The 19,060-nt window shown below is 35.0% G+C and overlaps 1 protein-coding gene across 1 annotated transcript in view; it reads right to left on the bottom strand.

Annotated features, from left to right (window-relative positions):
- LOC137393238 (oncoprotein-induced transcript 3 protein-like) overlaps positions 1 to 2,183 on the bottom strand; it is a 51,309-nt gene extending 49,126 nt beyond the window's left edge. The window contains exons 1-3 of the mRNA XM_068079694.1: positions 2,112 to 2,183; positions 1,689 to 1,759; positions 27 to 136 (exon numbers count right to left, since the gene is read on the bottom strand). Coding sequence (XP_067935795.1) covers positions 27 to 136; positions 1,689 to 1,759; positions 2,112 to 2,174 — 244 coding nt within the window. The 5' untranslated portion in view covers positions 2,175 to 2,183. The remainder of the gene's footprint in view (positions 1 to 26; positions 137 to 1,688; positions 1,760 to 2,111) is intronic.
- Between the last annotated feature and the right edge of the window lie 16,877 nt (positions 2,184 to 19,060).

Genomic DNA, 19,060 nt, shown 5'->3' with positions numbered 1-19,060 from the left:
AAAGCGATTTCTCACAAAATGCCTACCTGATCTAGCTGATCGACCAATGTAATAGTTGATAAATTCTCGGTTTAGGTTCCGGCATATGACTAGTCCAGCAGCACCATTCATGCCATCATCACAGACGTAGCCAAACCTAGCAGGATTAGACAGACCTGTTTATTTGTTCATACTAGTACAATGTGTTCAATGTTAAGTAGAAGGTTTGAAACCTATCAGCTAAGATGTTTTCATAAGACAGTAGTACACAGTAATAAATAACTAGTGGATAAACCAATAAGCATGAGCATATATACATATATATAGCTTGTAATCCAGACGAGCAAACCATGCCACCTTCAGTTGTCATATGGATGCTACATTACGAATTCATAAGAATAATAGTCTTTAATTTTAGAGAAAGGACATTCTTGATTAGTTGCTTGACCAACACAACTGAGGCCAAGAGCCAAACTTGTGATCACATCAACATTTTTTAAGAATAATTGATTAAACCTGTTCCTGTCTGAACAATGATTGGTTAGTCGGTTAATTAACATATGCTTTGCTTAACTAACACTTTAGCTCTATAGCTGGTAGCACCAACATCTCAAACTAACACTGCTAACATCTTTAACTAACACCACTAACTCTGACTAACCAACACCACTGAGTATCATCACTAAAACTAGAATTTAGTGCTTACAAAACGGTGACCTACAGGAATTGCGTCAGCGCATTCCAACAGCTTAGTTTTAGAAACTATACTTGTCTTTTTAAATACCAGTAGTTAAAATGATTAATTTAAATACCAGTAGTTGAACTGATTATTTTAAATAGCAGTAGTTGAAATGACTATTTTAAATGAGAGACTGATTTTTTACAATGGTGGCTCAGAAGTATTAATTAGGAGAGAGTCTTTCTTTTCTTCTTCCAGTCATGGAAAATTTCAGATTTTTAGCTATTTATCCTTGACCGAAATAAGCATGTATTCTGATTCATATATGCCTAAACTTGAGTGATAAACTTGGAGTTATCCTCTACATATTGCTTTCACAATAGCCTACACATTGGAAGTTATTTTTTCCGTACCACTTTTATGTTTACCTATGAACATGAAGTTATCCTCTCCATACCACTATCATGTTCACCTGTAAACTTGGAGCTGGAGTTATTCTCAATATACTACTTTGTTGTACGCCTATCAACTTGAAGCGATTCTCTAAATACCACTTACATGTTCACTTATAAACTTGGAGTTATCTTCTACATACCATTTTTAAAAAGGGTTCAGCATATAAATATAAATTCATTGAGAAAATGTTTAGCCTTTACCAAGACCATTAGTTGTACATACAGCAAATGGTCAGTTAGTTTAGCCTTAAAAATGACAGTTGATGAAGATCTTTGGCTGTGTTTTTCAATCATGCATCATAGAGGTATTCACAATGTCAACGAGGTTTTCAAAACTCTATTCCGCTTAACTCTGTATAAACTGTGTAAAATTCTTCATTATAATACTTTGTAATTACTTTGTAATTGTAATTACTATTGTAACATTATTCATGTAAATCATGATCGTCTCCCTTTCGCATAGGAATTTAAAAGCAAACCAAGAAGTAAATCCAAGATCTCATGCTATCGGGTGAAACTAAATCATTATGGGATGTGTTCATGATTAACATGATTAATAGTTTATCAAGTGATACCTTCCGTTGTAATAGACCATAAGAATTCCTTGACCAGGGATACTCCCATCTAACTTTACATCTCCGGTAACCTAAAATATTCCATACAATGAAAAATGATGGATCCCTGCTGAAGCCATATATAATCTGCAAAGACTTCTACAGCTACATTACAATCAAACAGAGTCAAACAAAGCCGAAGAGTCAAACAATTTTATGTTTGGCTAATCAATACTCAATATATTAATCACAGGTTTGAAGTACAGTCATCTTGAGACTGAACCTTTACTAATCCTTCATGTTCACACATGTACAAAGGTCAAGTACAGTAAGAATATAAATGGCAGTTAACAAATTGCTTATATTTCATTTTGTGTCATCGAATAATAAAAATAAGAATGATACACAAATATAATTATTTAAAATAGCAATAAGGTGACTTACATAAGCATGGCCTAAGGAAAGGCAAGAAAGACCTAGAACTAATAGATGATATGCTAGCTCCATCTTCTCATGGGATCATGGCAAATGAGGTAGATATGCTTAAAAGCTTCGCAAACAAACATTCAAACAACATCTGTTCACTCCCAGACCACATCATTGATACCGGAATACTTAGTCATCTGCTGTGAGATGTTTCATAAAATTTCAGGTGCATTCAAACTTTATAATTATAGTATTTGAAATTTTTATACTCCAAGTTTTAAAATGACAACAAAATGACAAAAGAAAGAATTTAATTAATTTTACAAAGAAATTTGATAAAGATTATTCTGTTATTATTATAGTTTTGTCAGATGAGAATAGTAGGCGAGCATTTCTATTGTGAAATTGCATTGACATACATGTACAGTTTTTTAATGATGTAAGTACAGTCCTACAGAATAGAATCATTCATCATTCATCAAAAAATAATCAACAACAAACTACTTTTGCAATGCATTGTGGTCATTATATAAGTTCCCATAGAACTATACTAACTCTAAAATAATATTTTAGGCTTTTAGGTTATATACGTATGTACATATGTATATACATATATATATATATATATGTATGTGCATTCATATATATATATATATATATATATATATATATATATATATGTATATATATATATATATATATATATATATATACATGTATATATATATATATATATATACATGTATGTATGGATACACATACATATGCATATATATCCATGTACATACATATATGCATATGTATGTACATGGATGTACATGCATGTATGTACATATGCATGTATGTGCATATGCATGTATGCACATATGCATGTATGTGCATACATGCATATGTTCATACATTCATATGTATGTACATATGCATGTATGCACATACAGATTCCAAAATTATACCATGGTAGATATTGCCTCTGACCAAAATGACTTTAGAAGTTGAGATTCAGAAACTAATGAGCGAGTATAAACAGTACAATTAAATCTCTCAGCACAGCCATTTTGTTGTAGAGAATAGCGAGTGGTGACTTGATGATGTATACATTGAGCTGACAGGTAGCTCTTACATTCATTAGATGTATATTCTCCACCACCTTCACTTCTAAGTGTACCTATTGTCCGTTCAGTTTGATTTGTCACTAATGGTTCATAAGTTCTAAATGCCTAGAACACACTAGATTTATCATGTAAACAATATACATACACATACCTACTAAAATCATGATAAATGAAACAAAATACTTGCTACCACCTAAAGATTCATTCTGCATAGGACCACATATCTATTTGTACCAATTCTTGAGTCCTGCTTGATTTAATACCATGGTCAGTTTGAAATGGCCAACAATATATTCTACCTTTCCCGCAAGCTTCGCAGGCACCTATTTCGCCGCTAACATTACAATCATTTTCACACCAATGATTCATGTTTTTGAGACTACCTATGTTCATATGAGCGAAACGTTGATGTCACAGGAGGAAGGAAGGCGCAACAGCATTTGCATTGTGAATAACAGACTCAACATCAAGATAGTATAGCCTGTTTACTACAGATCCAGATGCTATTAACATTTTTCTTTGATATTTAATCCAGCATCGCGAATGACCAAACTACTATATACCCTCTTGGTGCAGCTGCTTTTACAGAAAATAGATTTCCGTATAGGTCAGGTATGTGTAGTACATTGTAAAGTGTAGCGTGTTTAGTTTCATTTCTATGAGTTTTTATTTGCAGCTGAACAATACCTTTCCGACTACTTGAACTTGAGACCCATCGGCAACAACAACGTACTCTGGTGAATCTAGCTCAAAATATTCATAAAAACAGCTTTATTTTTTTCCATGCGACTGGTAGCGGCGCTGCAAATCGGCCATCTTTGACAATCAACATCTGTCTCCAACACAGTAAATGCCGATTCATCATCTTTGCTATTATCATCAGGTGTAGACATTTTGGACTGATATGGACTTGAGTTACTGTTGTAATATCCATGACCTCGGTCTCGGCAGCGACACAATCCACGGCTTTGATTTGTTATGATATCTATTGTGATAATATTTGTAAAAACCACAGATATAGCAGCCTTTGGACTGTTGCTGACTATGTTTAAAGTGATTACTTGCTGACAACAGAGCAATGTCAGAATTCACTTTAAACCTGACACCACCATAATCGCTGGCTAGAACCAGTGCTCTTTGTTCCCTGTTTGTTCTTTATTAAAGGTTGACTTGCAACAAAATTCAAATTACAGTTATTTGGTATCAAAAGATTCACCATGTCTTACTCTGTTGTGTTGTAGGTGCAAAATATGTGGAAATGTGATTTCAAGCTCTTAAAAGCTTAAAAACGAAAAGCCGCCGTAGATTGGAATCTCTTTATTTCTCTGACGTTGTCATTACATTTGGTTATTGTTTGACACGTGATGTTCTCATGTAAATTAAAAGGCTAATAAAAGGCTCAATATAAAACTTTTTCATAACACTAGTTTATGATGAACACTTCAGGTTTTACCGAAGACCCCGTATCAAATATAGATGCTCGCTATTTTACAGTTTTGTTTCGGTTTGGTCTAATTGTCTAGTCGTAATCTGATCATGTGACCCAATACTTCGCAAAAAATTTCTGCAGTACTTTTCGATTATCACAGGTGACCAACAGGCTTGCCATGATTATCGCACAATTATGGCGCCTTACAGTGCCTCGCATTCTGTGTTCTCAACTCGAGTTGATCAACTCGAGTTGCTGTTCAGTATGGCGCCTCACAGTGCCTTGCGCTCCGTGTTCTCAACTCAAGTGGTTGAACTCGAGTTGCTGTTCAAAAAACTCGGCCTGGGGTTTTGATGAACTCAAGTTGTGTTACGCAAAACTAACCTGGGTTTGTAAAAAAGCAAAGTGAGTAATTGGGGTGTCTCATTTACAGAACTGCATTTGCGCGTATCATATAAAATTTAATAATTGATTAATAATTATAATTTCAATATATATACATATTTAAATTATATATATTGGCAATATTTGCGCATATTTGTTTATCTACATGTATATATATTTCTCAAAGTTTGTCCCTCCGTGTGTTCATCGGAAATCCGGCTATAGATCTTAAAATCTTGGAACTAACATTTAGTACCTAAGAGGATTCGATCCCAGACCAAGTCATTCACCAGTTCTACGCCTAGCCCACTAGACTACGAAAGTCGAATTGCTACCTATGCAATATAAGTCATTATATCAGAGCAATACTGTTAAAGTATGAATAAGATTATATTGGCAAAATGTTCACTTGATAATTATTGTATTTGGAAACAAGCTAAGGGTTTTGCTTTATTGATAATATCTCGGCTGTTGGGTTCAAATAGCTGAGATATTATAGAGCTTTGTGTATGGATTATGCCACATTTTATTGTTGGCAGTGGGATGATAAAGTAGTCTTGCTTCATATCTGCTATATGTGACTATTATAGACTACTGCTAATGTAAGTAATGTATGTAATGAATCAGGTTGCATGAAAGTGTACACAGAAACCATCTTGTACAACTACATTACAATTGAGCCGTTTTTGGAAAGAGATTTTAATTTACGGCGGTTTTGTGATGGCAGCGATTAACTGTTCGTTTTTGAGCTTTTAAAAGCTTGTAATCACATTTCCACATATTTTTTACCTAAAACACAGCAGAGTAAGACATGGGAAATCTTTTAATGCCAAATAACTGTAAGGTGAATTTTGTTGCGAGTCAAGCAGTATTTGTGTGGCAAACTGTATCAAGTTATATCGTCACCGCGAGCCTTGAGGGCAGTCACTACCGTCGAATAGCTTTCTGGGTGGCTTCCAAGTAGTCACCACCTGGTCTTTCTTGATAACATTAGCATTAATAGCAGTGATAGCATTCATGCGACATTGGTGGTCTTCAATTGATGAACATTTGTTTATAATCGTCCTAAAGTACTGTTTCTTGAAAAATATTTTATTCACCAATGTATTACGCTCACAGGGAGCTCTCAGCGTGTTTCACATGACTCCTGGGTCTTCACATTTGCTGAGGAGATAAATAAGACTATCACTGACTATGTGAGAAAAATCTTTGCTTTACTTATTTTTTCACTCGGTTTTAGCGTAAGCGTTAGCACCTCCAAAGTAATGGTTTCATCCACATATTCAAATAAGCCCTTCACAATGAGTAGGTGTTGGAGTTTGAACTTCCATGTGACATAGTTAATGGTGTTTAGCTTATCTATAGTCTAGCCTTTCTCATCAATAGTTCTTTGATGTACTAGAAATTCCACTGTCATACAGCCCACGACCAAAGAGATATTGAAAAAAAGAAAGGGTACTGCTGGTTGAGAAATGCAATATTAGCAGTCAAATGGTACTGCAGTGCAAGAGGATAACTGCAATGGTAGCTGTAATGTATTGGGTGTTATTATATACAACAAATAGCAATAATGAAAGGGAAAGATGATATGTTTATATCTCTCTCCTGCAATAGGAGAAATGCAATACTGGCCAATATTAGAAGTAAAATGCACTGATATTATTAGAACAACCAATACTATTAATATAGTAATAATATAAAACCAATGCACAATTTCGTTGACATTTCCAAACGTCATAGCTAGCAATATCAAGAGGTTGTGATATTTATATAAATTTTTCGAAAACCTGTACAACGTGGCCATTGTTCTGTAGTCATCCAAACTTATAATTAAATATTGTAATAACCTCATGAGGATCGTTAGAAAAAAATTATCGTCATTTCCTTTACTTACACTGCGTTGGACATCAGTTAGAATACCAAAGTACTCAAAGTGTCTAAAATGTCAGTTACTTTGAAATCGGCAAAAATGAAATGATTTCAGTACTTCTACAATAATTACATAAATCTTCGGTAATTCGACAATGCTATAGACTAGTGAAATGTGCATGTTATTTTTCCATGAAATGCGCACGACTTAATCGTTCTAATCTCTGTCCCTCGGCGTTTCAATTTCCGGTCTTGACTTTTATTAAACCAAACTTGTAAAGCGTTTTGTGAAGAATTTCGGTCAAATTAATTTGTCTATTTGTGTATAATCTGTTCAGATGGGTAAGTTTTAGGAGAATTTCGACAATTAACAAAGATTTGGTAACATATTTAAATAGGCTTATATGTGTTTTGTATCGTTATTATATTTTAACGGCTCTACAAAACGATGGTTAAATTTGTTGATGGAATTTTGATACAAGGGTTCGTCTCATGGTTGATGAATAATTTTTTGAGATTTGTCTGTACATGTGCATTTATCATAAATCTCCCAACCAATTGCTTCGCTCTTGTTTGGTCATGGGAAAACTCTCAAACTTCGCATCCGCTCGTTTGGTCGTGGGAATATTTAATAGGTTGACTGGGCCCATAGCCTGTGGGCCCATAACTTGTGGTTTATAAAGTTTGAAATGTTCAGTTTATTGACAGAAACTTTATTAGCTGCGTTTATCTTGACAGCTGAGAACAAAGAGAAAGCTTTATATGAAAAAGCTATAGGTACCAATAAGCAACAAGCTTTCAGAAAGCACAATCAGCGAGCACTATTAAAACCGTGGAATGGCTTTTGTTGCAAACATTTTAGTGATTTTTGCAAGCTACAGAACAAATAAACCTAGCCTAGGTTATAGGTATTATATTCTAAAATGCTCAAACAATAATATAAATACTAAAATCTTGCTACATATTTTGTGAACCGAAAACACTGCTAATAATTGTATGAGCTAGTTTAGCCTGCTTTGACTAGCTTTATGAAGGAGTTGTGTGTTCAACAACAGCAAAACTCTAACAGACAACTCTTGAACAGCTTGTTGACAGTCTAGAGCTGGTTATGTATCTTCATATTGCATAAAATGATGCTCGGTAGGTTAAGAAACGAGGTATAAATGAACTCCATGCTGGTGCCAAGAAAGTGGTTGAAGATGAGCTGATGAACTTATTTGATAACTTGGAGCCTCAACAGCTACCAAACTTGGAGAATACAGTGAGAGCAGTAAATTACCACTGTCAGAAACTCTGCCCACAACACTCGTCAGCTTCACCGTTTGAAGTAAGTTATTTTTTGCCACTAGTGTTTTGAAAATACAACAAAAGCTTATGGCTTTATTCGGGATGAACATCAATTTTTTTGCTAGGTTACCGTACACAGAAAAACAAGCTCTTGTTTTTCTTTACATTGCTACAGCTGTTCCATAGTTGAACTAGTGGGGTTATCATAAAGGAACATTTGAAAAGCTAAAATTCTTTACCTCTAAAAATACAGTCCAATTCTTGAAGAAGTGCAATTTAAATTGTATCCTTCATAGGAAACAACACCATTATTATTATTATTTATTATTATTAAACACCATTATTATTATTGTCATTATTATTGTCTCCCACAAATTTAAATTTTCTCCAAAGCTGTGGGCTGGTAACTGCTGCAATGAACATACAACTTTGAAAGGAATATTTTGGCTTAATAAGTGGGGTTAAGTGGAGATAACTCCCCAATAAGTTTGCTTTTCCAGGTTCTCTTGCGCTGACGTTTCTAGTCAAACTGATAGCAAATTTAAGATGTAAAAAGAAGAATTATTTGCATTGCAGAATAATCAGCCAAGAACGCGTACTTTATTTAGAGGCTAGGTTGACAATGAAACCCATTATACCAATTTTTACATTTCTGTTCTGCCAGGAATATGCCACCATTTACAACGTAACCTTAATGTATTGTGCCAATATCTTTAGCTACCTCACCTTTCATTGACACGGAATTACAAAGTTTCTGATGTTTTTATGATGGCCAAATACACCTGACCTTTGCAACGCAAACCCAAATTAAACTTCTACAACAATGCAAAATATAGTATTTGAATAGGACTTTCAAGGCACTAGAAGATCTGTTTCATCAACCTTTCAGCATCCACGGATTTGTGCGAAAAGGAGACGCAATAAAATCAATTCTTTTGCTGTTCACAGTTATGTCACACAGAAAAACTGCAGACTACATGAGGGTAAGCATAGTCCAAAATATCTCAAGCTTGTATCGCTGCTAGAAAAACACTGAGTTTTATTTGCTAGGCCCGCTCTTCCTGAAAACATCTAGCACACCATTCAACATACCATAACTTGGTATGTTTGATTGACTATTCTTTTTAACCCAATAATAAAAAGAAACTACCATCAACAATCCAAAGCTCTATAGAATTTTAATTAATAAAACAGTATGAAAAATGGTTTTATCAAATGAAAACTAATGCAATCAATTTACGTATTTTCGTGAGTACAACAGGTTGCATGCAGATGGTAAGCGTTGCATGACCATAAATTGTTTAAACAACTTTTAAGTAGTGTTAGTATTAGCAGAGCGCTAAAAAAAACAAAGATTGTTGATTAAATGTCAAATAATTACATATCATTAAACTTGTCCAACATGTTTTTATCCCCTCTACATGTACATCCACACATCGTACATCCCCTCTACATGTACATCCACACTTGCATAAATTGAGTTTTAGAAACATCACAATCCTAAAAGCATAAATTAGACACGGTAAATTATTTTGTTTTTAAAGAGCAATGAAGTTGTACCATCGTGAATGTCAAGGTTGTGTTACATTGTATGATTTGTAGCAATTTGTACTCAGTCTTATACTCCAACAGGTATTACAAGAAGTGCGGGATGTTCTAGGAGCCGGTAACAAGAAAGAAGTTGTGGCAGGTTTTGAGAAAGGTCAGTACTTCAATACCTAGTACATTTAGAATATGTCACCTACTATTTCTACTCTTCTGATCTGGTATCTTACCTAATCTGATTCCCATAGTATTGGACGACAGAGCGTATCATCATTCAATATTAGCATCTGACATGTTTTCATAAGGATTCATGACCAAGCATAATTTCATGAACTTCTTGACATGACGCATTATCATAAGATTTGACGACAAGGCGTATTAATATGAATTGTCACGATCTGACATATTTTTACTAAGAATCCATGATCAAGCATAATTTCGTGAAAATTATTGACATGAGGGATTACCATAAGATTTGACGACAAAGGGTAGTACTATAAAATAGTATGATCTTCCCTATTTTCATAAGAATTCATGACCAAGCATAATTTCATGAAACTTCTTGGTAACTTGTTAAGCTCTCAGATTACTATAGTATTGGATGACAAATCGTATTAACATGAAATATTTTGATCTGACGCATTTTAATAAGAATTCATCACCAAGCATAATCTCATGAAATTTCTTGACGTGAAATATTACCATAGAATTGGACAACAAAACGTACTATCATGAAATATCAAGGTCTGACATACTAATAAGAATTCATTGCCAAGCATAATTTCGTGAAATTTAATGGTATGAGGAATTACATAAAATTTGACGACAAATAATATTAGCATGAGGATTATGATCTGACATATTTTAATAGCAATTTATAATCAAGCATAATTTCGTGAAATTTCTTGATGTGACAGATTACAATAAAATTTGACGACAAAGCATACTACCATGAAATATCAATATCCGACATATTTTAATAAGAATTCATGATCAAGCATAATTTCATGAAAATTTTTGACGTTACAGATTACCATAAAATTTGACGACAGCCCGTAGTACAATAAAATACTATGATATTCCCTATTTTTATAAGAATTCATCGACAAGCATAATTTCATGAAAATTCTTAAGCTCACAGATGACAATAGTGTTGGAAGACAATGCGTATTACCATGAAATATCAACATTTAAAATATTTTAATAAAGATTCATGACCAAGCATAAGCTCATTAAAATTCTTAAGTTCCAGACTACCATAGTATTAGACGACAAATCGTAATATCATAAAATATTATGATCTGACACATTTTAATAGCTTTTTATTACCAAGCATAATTTCAAGAATTTTTTTGACGCTAAAAATTACCATAAGATTTGACGACAGAGCGTAGCAATATAAAATATTATGATCTTACCTATTTTAATAAGAATTCATGATCAATCATAATTTCATGAAAACTCTTGACATGACAGGTTACAATAAAACTTGACGACAAAACATACTATCATGAAATATCAAGGTCTGACATATTTTAATAGGAAATCATAAGCAAGCATAATTTCATGAAAACTCTTGACATGACAGGTTACAATAAAACTTGACGACAAAACATACTATCATGAAATATCAAGGTCTGACATATTTTAATAGGAAATCATAAGCAAGCATAATTTCATGAAAACTCTTGACATGACAGGTTACAATAAAACTTGACGACAAAACATACTATCATGAAATATCAAGGTCTGACATATTTTAATAAGAAACCATAAGCAAGCATAATTTCATGAAAACTCTTGACATGACAGGTTACAATAAAACTTGACGACAAAACATACTATCATGAAATATCAAGGTCTGACATATTTTAATAAGAAATCATAAGCAAGCATAAATTCATGAAAATTCTTGACATTACAGAAAACAATAAGATTTGACGACAGAGCATATCACTATGAAATATTTTGATCTTACCTATTTTCATAAGAATTCATGACTAACCATAATTTCATAAAACCTTAGGCTCGCAAATTACAATAATATTGGAAGACAATGCGCATTACCATGAGATATCATTATCTGACATTTTTTAATAATGATTCATGACAAAATATAATTTCATGAAATTTCTTAAGCTCGCAGATTACCATGAAATTAGACGACAAATCGTATTATCATGAAATATTATGATCTGACATATTTTAACAACAATTTATTACCATGCATAACTTCGTGAAATTTATCCTTTAGTAAGATTACCGTAAGATTTAACGATAAATCATAATAACATGAAATTTTACAATCTGATACTTTTTAATGAGAATTTATTACCAAAAATAACTTCATGAAACTTCTTCACGTGAAATATTACCGTAAGATTTAACTATAAAACGTACTATCATGAAATATCAACAGCTGACATGTTTTAATAAGCATTCATGACCAAGCATAATTTCATGAAATTTCTTGACGTGTCAGATTGCCATAAGATTTGACAGCGCTGCGTATAATCATGAAGTATCATGACCTGACCTGTTTTAATAAGAAACTGTAACCATCCAAAATTTCATGAAAATTGTTGACACGGCAGATTACCATAAGATAAGGCGACAAAGCCTCCTATCATGAAATATCATGATCTGAGATATTTTAATAAAAAATTGTGACCAACAATAATTTAATGAAATTTGTTTTCGTGTCAGATTGTCATAAGAATTGACAGCGCTGCGTGTACTCATGAAATATCATGATCTGACATATGTTCATAAAAAATTGTGACCAACCATAATTTCATGAAATTTCTTTGCGTGTCAGATTGTCATAAGAATTGACAGCGCTGCGTGTACTCATGAAATATCATGATCTGACATATTTTCATAAGAAATTGTGACCAACCATAATTTCATGAATTTTGTTGACACGACAGATTACCATAAGATAAGGCGACAAAGCATCTCATCATGAAATATCATAATCTGACATATTTTAATAAATTTCGTGGCCAAAGATAATTTAATGAAATTTATTGACATGTCAGATTGTCATAAGTTTTGACAGAGCTGCGAATAATCATGAAATATCATGATCTGATATATTTTAATTAGAAATTGGGACAAACCAAAATTTCATAAAATTTGTTGACATGTCAGATTACCATAAGATATGACGACACAGCGTCTTATCATGAAATATCACGATCTGACATGCTTTAATAAGAATTCGTGGCCAAGGTCACTTTCATGAAATTTCTTGACGTGTCAGATTGCCATAAGATTCGACAGCGCAGCGTATTATCATGAAATATCATGATCTGACATATTTTAATTACAATTCATGACCAACCATAACTTCATGAAATTTATTGACGTGTCAGATTGGCATAAGATTTAACAGCGCAGCGAATTATCAAGAAATATCATGATCTGACAATTTAATAAAAATTCATGACCAACCATAATTTCATGAAACTTTTTGACTTGACAGATTACCATAAGATTCGACGACAAGGCGTATTAACATGAATTATCTCAATTTAACATAGTTTATTAAGAATTCATGAGCAAACATAATTTCATGAAGTTTCTTGACATGACAGATTACCATAGTATTGGACGAGAGAGCATTTTATCTTAAAATATCATCATCTGACATGTTTTAATATGGATTCAACACCAAGCATTATTTCGTGACATTTATTGACATGAGAGATTACCATTAGATTTGACAACAAACCGTATTAACATGAAATATTATGATCCGACACATTTTAATAAGAATTCATGAACAAATATTTTCTCTTGAAAATTCTTTAGTTTATAGACTACCATAGTATTGGAGGACACAGTGTTGTATCTTGAAATATCATCATCTGACATAATTAATGTGGATTCATCATCAAGCATAATTTCATGAAATTTTTTGATATGACAGATTATCATAAGATTTGACGACAAGTCGTATTAATATTAATCATCACGATCTGACACATTTTATTAAGATTAAAGGAACAAAAGCGAGAATTCGATTAATTTTACTGAGAAACTTCATAAAGATTATTTTGCTATTTTTATAGTTTGTCATAGTTCATTTACTTAGTTTTGCCAAACGAGATTGACAAAAATTTCTCTCAAAATTCAGATTTGGCAGTTGGTGTTCCAAATACATCGGAAAAAAATGTTGATATGCTATTCGCCGAAATCTCTCCAACAACGCATGAAAAAGATATTATGTTCAATCTCTCTCAGTTCAGCACTCTTTGCGCTTCATCAACGCTTAAAGGTTGATTCGCAACCAAAATTCACATTACAGTTATTTGGTATCAAAAGATTCACCATGTCTTACTCTATTGTGTATTAGGTGCAAGATATGTGAAAATGTGATTACAAGCTCTTAAAAGCTCAGAAACAAACAGTTAATTACAGCCATCAGGTAGGAAGGCCGTAGGTTGGAATCAATTTATTTCGACGACGTAATCAAACAATTTGGTTATTGTTTTGACTCATGATGTTATCGTGTGAATTGAAAGGCCAATAAAAGGCTCAATATAAAACTTCTCGTAGCACTAGTTTATGACAAACACTTAGGGTGTTACTGAAAAGCCCGTATCAAATATAAATGCTCGCCACCTTACAGTTTTGTTTTGGTTTGTCTAATCGTCAAGTCGTAATCTGATTATGTGACATATACTTGCTGCCAAACAGCGTGAATAGTTTCTGCAGCATTTTCTGGCTATCACAGGTGACCAACAGGCTCGTCAAGTTTATAAGAGGATGATATGAACTCCTACGAGCTAAGGTTAAAAAATTAAACAAATTTTCATGGTGGGTTTTCAGATATCAGTGCTCAAAATGACAGCATTATACAAACATATAACATGTATATATACAAGCAATGCTGCAGTAATGTGATTGTGTTATTAAAATTTGTATGTATAACAGCACAGACAGTATGATTTCACTTCAGATACAGCATTAGAGATGCACACCTGTGTGCATTAGACATGCACACGCGCGCACACGTGTGCCCACTGGTGCACACTCATGCGCACACTCACGCGCACACTCACGCGCACACTCACGCGCACACTCACGCGCACACTCACGCGCACACTCACGCGCACACTCACGCGCACACTCACGCGCACACTCACGCGCACACTCACGCGCACACTCACGCACACACTCACGCACACATAGACACACACATAGACACTCACACACTCACATACTCACACACACAGACGCACAGACACTCACACACACACAGACGCACGCAGACGCACGCAGACGAACGCAGACGCACGCAGACGCACGCAGACGCACGCAGACGCACGAAGACGCACGAAGACGCACGCAGACGCACGCAGACGCACGCAGACGCACGCAGACGCACGCAGACGCACGCAGACGCACGCAGACGCACGCAGACGCACGCAGACGCACGCAGACGCACGCAGACGCACGCAGACGCACGCAGACGCACGCAGACGCACGCAGACGCACGCAGACGCACGCAGACGCACGCAGACGCACGCAGACGCACGCAGACGCACGCAGACGCACGCAGACGCACGCAGACGCACGCAGACGCACGCAGACGCACGCAGACGCACGCAGACGCACGCAGACGCACGCAGACGCACGCAGACGCACGCAGACGCACGCAGACGCACGCAGACGCACGCAGACGCACGCAGACGCACGCAGACGCACGCAGACGCACGCAGACGCACGCAGACGCACGCAGACGCACGCAGACGCACGCAGACGCACGCAGACGCACGCAGACGCACGCAGACGCACGCAGACGCACGCAGACGCACGCAGACGCACGCAGACGCACGCAGACACACACAGACACACACAAACTCTCACAGCACACAGACACACACAAACTCTCTCACAGCACACAGACACACACAAACTCTCTCACAGCACACAGACACACACAAACTCTCACAGCACACAGACACACACAGACACACATACACACGCATACACACACAGACACACGCATACACACGCATACACACATATACACACCCAGACACGCACACATGCGCACAGACCAATTTTGACATTTATATACTCTACAGGATGAATTGTATCGCGGAGTTATATTTCACGAAAATTGCCATTTCATACATATTCGCGGATTAATTTATTTGCGGGTGAAAACTGTCACGCTCTATGAAGAGTTAACTCTATTACGTCTAGCAATAGAGTTAACATAAGCTTTAAACTTTATAACCTCAAGCTATAAACCTTTTGCTGCGTTCAGAGGTTTTTACGAATATTCATAGATTTGGAGGCCTTTGATGAACTAACAATTTGTGGTAAGTAATGAGTTTTTTTCAAAACCATTTACTAAATTAATTGAATTTTACTTTGGTTCTTCGGTAAAACGCAATATTTATTTTTTCCATCCCTACCGCTTCATTATTTGTTTTAGTGTGAGAGAGAGATATTTCATCATACACGCAAGCAAAATGACTGCAAGGGTGGTATATGTCATCCTTAGAAGATCACCAATCATTCAGGGAGGTCTGGAAATTGAGGTTGAAGTGACCGCAGCCACTTACGAGGAGAATATATCTGTTTTAAAAAAAGGAACAAAAACGCCTTTACGAGCCCAAATCTTTGGCCACCCGGCAGAACATTGCAATAGTAAGCCATGAGGAGAGTTCTGGTGATAACTTCTTTACCAGCCATGTAGTAGTGAGAGAATTGCCTTTAACATCTACCCAAGACAGTGCCAGCGATATAGAGCTGCTATTACCAAAATAACTAGTCAGAGAGCACCATTATACACTAGTATTCACTTATCAAGAGTATCAGTTTAATTTTATTGCTCTAGACAACCGCCATAATTATAGACTAAACTGTTTATATTTACTCCATTCAATGTTTGTAAAATTTTATTTGTATTTGAAATATTTTATTTGTACACTCAAGTTTGTAATAAATTATAAATATATCTATACATAAATAAAATATATAATTTAATCATGTTTGCTGCAGCGATATCAAGGAGTTGTTGTCAATGAAGGGGTCTAGGTTGACTGGTTGCTTCTCTGCCAATATTCCTGCCTTGATGAATATTACTACTTGTCTCTAGTTTTCGTAATCGGAGTAGGTTGTTTCATTTTCAATCTGCAGTAAACACAAAAAGAGAAAAAAATTTTAATAAGTGTTACGGAAGTACAAAAACAATAGCTGAAGTATTTAATGAAAGCGATCATAATGAAACCATAATGTCCAGATCAAAATGATGATTGTCCTCAACTTCGGTATTAGAGATTGATGGAATTGATTTCAATGTTAAAAGACTAGGAGAGATTTTTTTGCGATGACGAAGCCATGCCGAATAACTTGTAAAAACCTTGAATAATTTTGTATAGTTTGATGCAATGGCAATAAAACTCAAAGCCCGCAAAGATTTTAAAGAGGGTTTGGAACTCGGCTACGTTTAATACTTCTGCCTAGCGGCTATTTTTGCGATGACGCCATTCTGCATATCTTGTGACAACCTTGAATAATTTTGTAAAGAAATGTGATGCATTGGCAATGGTGTTAGCTCAAAGCCCAGGCAATGATTTTAAAAATGTTTTGGAACTTAACTACAATTAGTATTTATGCCTAGCGGCTAGTTTTTTATTTGATGAAGTAGTTACTCTCTCTTGTGATTAAAAATAGAACTAATTATTCACGGAATTTAATAATTCGCGGAATTGGCTGTTCGCGAAATCGCGAATTTTTATAACCAACGAATATTTTCATCCTGTAGGGTAGTAGATATAGGAGACTCAAAGTCAAATATAGATTTACCTCCATTATCTTATCTCCCCCTGCAGCATAACGCTGCTGACGCTTGTCAGCTCTATCTATAGGCTGTCTGTCTCAATCTTTTACCACCTGATGCTCAGAAAAGTCTTTGATGGAACTGGAAGCATGGTTACAGTTCTGTTGTTTGTCAATAAAACGTGTCGATGCAGTAACTCAGTAAATTAACGATGTCAATTAATTCAGTAAATTAAATAACGATGTCAATGCGTGAGCTAGTAATTGAGTAAAATTCCTAATGACAAGAATTTTCGAAATCACAGACAACGCATTTTACAAGCGGTAACATTTGTTATGACCTATATAAACGTTTCGTGCTGATGATTAGCTAAAGAAGAGATTGTCTATTTTTCGCTCACAGACTCTTCATATACGCTCACTATACACGTCACAAATAAAGCACCCGCTTGAATCTGAGCGTTTCGAAAAATGATCTTTTTCTAATGCTTTTATCTCTGGACAGGATTGGTCTACAGAGACAAAAATGACATCAAATTGTAGCTAATGTTTTAGCCATATATTGGTTTTAATTTTTTTGATCGACTTTTTGACGCAATCACATCTTTAAGGACGCTTCTCAAATGTTGCTTTAACTGTAATCGTTACATTAAAGTTGGCCTAAGCATTTAGAGAAAGAATTTCTTTCAAATACGACCCTATGTCAGTGACATCTAGTCAATTTTTGTTATAATCTAATAGAAGTAATGGTACTACTAGCAACGTGCCATATTGGAGAAAACTCGTTGAAAAAAAACTTCACTCATCAAATCCGATATACATGTATATAGTACAACTCAAATCTGCAGAGACAGCAGCTAGGATCACCAGAGACTGGAAAGCCAATAGTTTTGGTGGTTCTATTATTAGAATGACTATTGACCCCAAAAACTCATTGGAACATATTGGCATAGTAAAAGTAGAACCTAAAGATATAATATACCTGACTCAGAAATATTTGCTGCCACACAAGTGAAATATTCAGGTGCCTTATTTTTTAGGCTTGTCAAAGACCAAAAACCACTACATACACTGAAAATAACATTCAAAGATAAACTTCAGCTAAAACAAGCAGTAAAAAATAGCCTATTACTTTCCAAGTTAAACATGGTTTTCATAGAAGAGCATCTCTATGCTAACACAAACCTCAATAGACAAAACAATGTTTGGTAAACTTATCGGGTTACCCATTGCTCACGTAAACAAACGGGGCGACCTCTTAACAAAATGGACGATGTAAAATATCTAATCAATAAATACAATTTAAAAAATTTTCATATATCTGAGGCACTGTTAAACAGTTCAATAAATAGTAATTTGTTATATATTCCTAATTATGTAATACAGCGTATAAGAGAGAATAGGTAGGCAGGGAGGAAGGTAGAGGTTTGACCTATGTTCACTCTTCTATCGACTTCATCTGGCTACCTGATCTTGGTAACATTCTACCTGCATCTATTACTATAAAAATCTCTCAAACATTCTGGAAACCATTTCTC

Source organism: Watersipora subatra, chromosome 4, assembly GCF_963576615.1.
Source record: "Watersipora subatra chromosome 4, tzWatSuba1.1, whole genome shotgun sequence".
Lineage (NCBI taxonomy): Eukaryota > Metazoa > Bryozoa > Gymnolaemata > Cheilostomatida > Watersiporidae > Watersipora > Watersipora subatra.
This window is presented reverse-complemented; position numbering and strand designations above follow the sequence as displayed.